Raw genomic sequence first — 6,000 nt, 5'->3', positions numbered from 1 at the left:
TCAATGAAACGACGAATATATGAAATGAAATTCATATGTCCGCCCGCAAGGCCCATGAATTTTAATTTAACGAGCTATCACAGCCGTTTTTCCCAACCTCTTTGTATCCTTTCGCTTTTCTCCTAATGAAACCAAAATAGAGTCATTCCAGACGAAAATAAATCTATCTTATATCTTTTTGTTTTACTTGAAAGGGGCATGTGTTGCATCATGATGATGCAGTTGTGTCTTCCATCCTCCCTTTTCCTCCTCCATCTCTCTTGCTCTCCCCACCTCCCTCTCTGTCAGTCTGTTGTAGGACATATTAGAGCTAGTGTTGTTTACTTGTCAAAAGCTTTTTTCCCGCCCCATAATTGATGGAAATTACTAGTTTCAGCTGTAAGTCGATCCTGCCTTTGTGAAATTTTAACCAAGTGTCTTTTATCACCCCTCTTCCCCCTTCCCTCTTTCTTTTCTCTGTCTTCCTCTTTTGCACTCTTTTGCTTTCTTCTCTCACTCTCCTCACCCTATTGTTCTTCCTCCCTCTCTCTCTGTCCTCTTTGCAGGTTTTGGCTTTGTAACTTTCGAGATCGAGGATGTGGTGGAGAAAGTGTGTGAGATCCATTTTCACGAAATCAATAATAAAATGGTAAGTAGCTCTCATGGGCTTTCAGAACACCAGAGTGCCAGGGTGAGGATTAATATTTGATTTTCTCTTTAGCACAATGGTAATGACGCTGGTGGACAATGCTATTGGGGTGGACAGCAGGGGGATCGGCTCTACACACACACACACACACACACACACACACACACACACACACACACACACACACACACACACACACACACACACACACAGACATACCTCCACCAGCTAGATTTTGAGGGATGAGAGCAGGGCGGTGGCTGGCGGTGTGTTCAGCTCAGCCGATCACCTACCATGAAATTGTGTGTGTACGATGGTGAACCTGGCAGAAGGGGCAGAACAAGCTCTCCCTACCTCTGCCCTCGTGTCCCATTTCCACGCAGGGACGCCCTGCAAATCAGGCTGGAACGCCTGGCCTGAAAGCTTGTCATTTTAACAGAGAAAAGGGCCATGGTGGGCTTTGGGGCCTAACAGCCTGTCCCTTACCTGCTGCCTAGCTTCACAGCTGAATGCCTAAACCCTTGTTCAGTTTTGTTTTCAGCTTTCAGGGTTTGTTTTAATTCGTTGTGACGCGGGCCAAGGGCTCCGGCCAGCCGGCCAGTTGGCTAGCAGGAGGAAGAGTAGAGAGGCAGCCGGCTGGGGTCCCAGCGAGAGGCAAACACAACAGAAATGGATTTCATACAGTACTTGTGTTGAAACAGCCAAGAAATGGCCAAGACATATGAATATGTAATTCTGCGACAACAATATACTGTATGTAAAAACTGTATGTATACTATTGAGAAAATTTATATTTTAGTGGCCACGATACATGAATTTATTAATAAAATATAGTTTAGTAGCCACAATATCTAAAATATAATGAGAAAATATATTTTGGCGGCCAAAATCTAAATGTATGAGAAAATATATTGTGATACATCACAAGATTCATTGTGACCGAGGGCAACGAAGAATGTTAATGTGTTCATCACATACCCATAGACTTTATTTTGTGTATTCTCAAAGACAATGTGGATATAACATTTTATCAACGCGTCAAGTTAATAAATAGATTCTCATTACTGTCAATGAGGACCCACTGGGATTCCCAGACAGTGTGGCAGTGTGGCTGAGAACACGTCTGTGCTGTTGGCCCTTGCCATGCAGCCGCTCTTTGAACCATCGAAGGTCGCGGTTTTTCACTCTGTGTTTTCGGATAAACACCAATGTCTCTTATGTCGTGTATTGTACGGCACCATCCGCAGCAACCATGTTTGTCGGCCAAGTTTCGTCCATTGGTGAGTTCTTTTAGCAGTTAGGTCACTCGCAGTTACAGTGGCAATATACTCTACTCTACTGGATATACATACACACACATTCAGTATACAGTATGACCAATCAACACACAATAAAGTGCCACCGCACACAGCATGTCAAACATGGATGACACTCGGAAAACAGTGACCATCAATGGTTCACAGAATGCTGGTTCACGCAGCACCTGTCAAGTTTTACAGCCATCTCCCTGCCAACACTGCCGTGGGACTACCTACGGAGGATGTCACGCAAAAGGAGTGAGCCGTAAACAACCCTGGGGGGAGGCCAGCCAGGGAATGAATTTGGCTAAGTCCAATTTGAAAGGTTGTGGGGCCATGTTTTTAGAACAACCTTAAACCTTAATGGGGAAGTTTCAGGGCTGTTGGTAGGGAACTCCACAGTGTTGTGGCTGCGTAGTTGAATGCATTTTACCCTTATGGGTAAAATTGATCAAATATGTTTTAGTAGCCACACTATCTAAAATGACATTTGTAGTATGTGTGGCGCCTCATATGGGTGTAATTGTAATCACTTTTGACTCAGAGGCTTTTTTATTGTACACCCTGAAGTTCAAGAGTTATAGGCCAAAACATGAAGCGGCCTGTTATAGCGCCACCATGAGGCCGATTTGAAAAATCTTTCTTCTTCTTCTTTCTGGGCTTACTCGTAGTGTGCGTGTAAAGTGCGTGCAAAGTTTCACTCCAATAATCTGTCGAGGACGGACGGGCGAACAGGCAGACTCACAGGACTGAAAACATATTCCCTCACCTTCGGCCTTTCGGCCTGGCGGGGATAAAAAATAGGACTGACCAACTATAATGATATCTTTTCCATTTTTCATTATGCCAAGTAAGTGAAGAACGAACATTGTGTTTCAGGCTTTCCTTTGTGAGGTTTGTTCAATCCTTTTTTATGCTTTCTTTTTTTGTTGTGTTTTTTCCTTTTGGTACTGCACTGTAGGGAGACATACAGTAAGTTGACCACTGTAGGGAGACACAAGTTGACCATTTCCAAACCAAGTGTGATTCACTAGCAGACATCTGTGTGAGAAAGTGTTTCCATCTAAGACTAGGATGGTGTTTTGGGAACACATAGCGCTTTGTTCAAGTTGTTTTCTCTTACATTAAATTTAAAATTGACCGTTAACAACAAGAGATTGTCATTCTCCATCAGCCTCATGTTCAATATGTTTTACTTTGGTATAGGCACGCACGCACGCACACTAGGGTGGCCACCAGCAGAGCCTTATGGTGCGTTCACACGGGCAGATTAAAAGATACAAAGATACATCTTTGTCGCTGTGTCGCTTTGTATCTATGTGCTCAACGCGGTCGCTGACGTCATCAAACGTGCAGACATCGGAGCTACAGTTGTAGCTTTGTATCTGGAAGTTGAACCCTGCTCAACTTGAATTTGTAGCTGTGTATCTTTGTTGCTAGAGCTACAGCTACAAACGTCGGATGTATCTTTGTATCTTCATGTTGCTGGTTTCCATCGAAAATGAATGGTAGCGTGTATCTTTTAATCTGCCCGTGTGAACGCACCATTAGAAAGGAGGACACCGTGCCCGGCAAAAGGCACAGCAAGGACCCCCAAATTTGTATGTATTATAGCCACGGACCCCCTTCTCAAAATATTTTGTGTCAGGGACCCCCCAAGATTATTCCAGATTTTTCAAAATGTTTAGAAAATACAAGCTATGAGCTTGTGGATCTCAAAAACCTCTCAAAAGCCGGACAATTATGCGTCCGGCCAGAGGGTGCGCCAGAGAGAGGACAGCTGGGTCAAAAACCGGACTGTACGTCCTAAAACCGGATAAATGGCCTCCCTAACACACACACACACACACACACACAGGCGCGCTCGCTCGCGTCACCACCACCACAGACACCCTTCTAATTCCTATTAAACCATGAGCTCGCCCTGCTGTTGAGGTGAACCCTCCTACCCCGTCCACACACACACACACACCCCATCTCTGAGTCATGTGACCCGCTGGCCTGGCAGTCCTAAGACAACACACAGCCCCAGAACCAGACGGCTATTGATTTTCACATGATACCGCATCACATGCCCTCATTGTTCTGGGAGCTCACCAGCACTGGCCATGATTTCTTTATTTTAGTCGATTTCTCCCCACGGAGACCCCATACCTCGCCCATCCCCTCCCCCACCCACAGCACCAGCATCGCCACACACACACACACACACACACACACACACACACACACACACACACACACACACACACACGCACACACACACACACGCACACGAACACACACACACGCCCTGCACCCCCCCCCCACACTCATCGACTGGTCCGCGTTAAATTGGGCTACAGGGGAATTGCATGCATCGTTAACACTAGTAGACGGAGGGCTGCAGACCGAGGGGAGAGAGCGATAGAAAGACGGAAAGAGAGAGATAAGAAGAAGAGACAAGGGATGGAATCCCAACCCTTGCGGTGATTATTAGCCCATTCACTCTGCATAGTTTTCTTTTAGTGGAGATGCTGTCAGTTCACAGTTTGTACAAACGCACAGTACCATACAATAGAATACAAATACAGTGATGCTGTGATAACCTGAGGGTGAAAACTTCAGGACGACCATGCCAGGGCGGCCTTTATGGGTTTGATCATGTTTAACAAAACAAACCCTTCTCATTCAGTGCACAATTTGTATGTTTCATGGTTGAAATCAGGACGAATCAGTGGATTGTTTGCCTGTTCACCACTTAAGACCCATATACTTGCTGTTAATAAGCTAATATCACTATAATGACAGCTATTTTCGGTATAATGACATGCACAAAACAGGGATGCCAAGTTGAAAGTGGTTAACTTGTGTAGGCAGGAGTGAGTCCAAAATGGCCAGTGGCAGACTAAAAGGATCTGCCCATTTGATACCATCGCTAGTCAGAGGGCCATTTCTCTGTGTGGCAGAGCAGGAGGAAGCAATCCATCCTTCCTTCCTCTGATACAGCGCGGTTTGTGCAATGTCGTTTGCAGAGCACTTCAAAGCAGGCAGCTGCTGCTTTGATTTCCATCCGTGTGTTAATATTTGACTTGTTCACAGCCGCAAAGTTATCATGATTATGTCGTAAATGGAGGTGATGATGGCCTCCGCTTGCCACAGCGTCCTCATTGCCATCGGCCTTAATGCATCTGGCAGGAGGCTTTTTTACTGCCCCTCATTTCCCACCTCGACATCTGCTGCCCTTTAACCCCCTAACTTTTAAGGGCGACTTTGGCCATGAAAGGAGGCTGTCTTTGCTCCTTCGATGGCCTCATTTTGGACATGCGATCGAGGCGCATGCGCCCGCCTCTGGTTGAACGGTGAGTGAGCCCGTGTCTAAAGGGCTGATTGTAGGTTTAGTGTCACATCAGAGCCAGGCGTGTGTTTGGCGCGTCTGGCACGGTGCCTAGGCAAGCTTCCTTTGATAGGCTCTCTACGCACGGACGACAGCTATTAAACATGCAGCAGCCATCCTTCTCAGACAGAGAATACCAGAGTGAGTGGGTGTGAGCTGGAGGGAGGGAAGAGACAGAAAGACTTAGCTCTGAGGATGGAGAGCTATAGACTAAGTAAGTGAGACAGAGAAAAACCAGTGAAGATATTCTCCTGTTGATGGAAAGAACAGGATGGAGAAAGAAAGATATTTAAACAGGCAGGGAGAGAAGACCCCTCAGTTAGCTGTTCAACTCAGCTCTCATTTTTCTTTCTGGGAGGGAGGGTGAGAGAGGGAGGGTTGAAGGGGTTGAAGTAAAAGTGAAAGGCCCCCTAATGGAAAGCTAGAACTCTCTCTCTCTCTCTCTCTCTCTCTCTCTCTCTCTCTCTCTCTGTAGATTTCTGAGTCCTGAAAAGAAACTAGGCTAGCTGTTGCCTCAGTCAATATGTGTCTCATGACTTTTACAAAGTGCCACAGCATCACATCGTTCATTCGCTCAGTGCAGTTTAAGTTGTAGCATGGCTGGAATGGAGGGGACCGAACCTCATCTGTCCACGTCGTGCAATCCACAAATGACAGGCAAGGGTAGAAGTATTGCTCTCTCTCTCTCTCTCTCTCTC

At 46.0% G+C, this 6,000-nt stretch overlaps 1 protein-coding gene across 9 annotated transcripts in view; it reads left to right on the top strand.

The window, feature by feature from the left end:
- The window catches only part of LOC308084897 (RNA-binding protein Musashi homolog 2), a 286,257-nt gene that overhangs the window by 195,634 nt on the left and 84,623 nt on the right, over positions 1–6,000 (top strand). For all 9 annotated transcript variants that reach the window (XM_080427872.1, XM_080427867.1, XM_080427865.1 and 6 more), the window contains exon 8: positions 546–628. In XM_080427872.1, the coding sequence (XP_080283998.1) occupies positions 546–628 (83 nt within the window). The remainder of the gene's footprint in view (positions 1–545; positions 629–6,000) is intronic.

The sequence above is a fragment of the Gymnoscopelus braueri genome (assembly GCF_963280865.1).
Source record: "Gymnoscopelus braueri genome assembly, chromosome: 5".
In the NCBI taxonomy this organism is placed as follows: Eukaryota; Metazoa; Chordata; class Actinopteri; order Myctophiformes; family Myctophidae; genus Gymnoscopelus; species Gymnoscopelus braueri.
The sequence above is the reverse complement of the archived record's forward strand: the minus strand, read 5'-3'. Positions and strand labels throughout refer to the sequence as shown.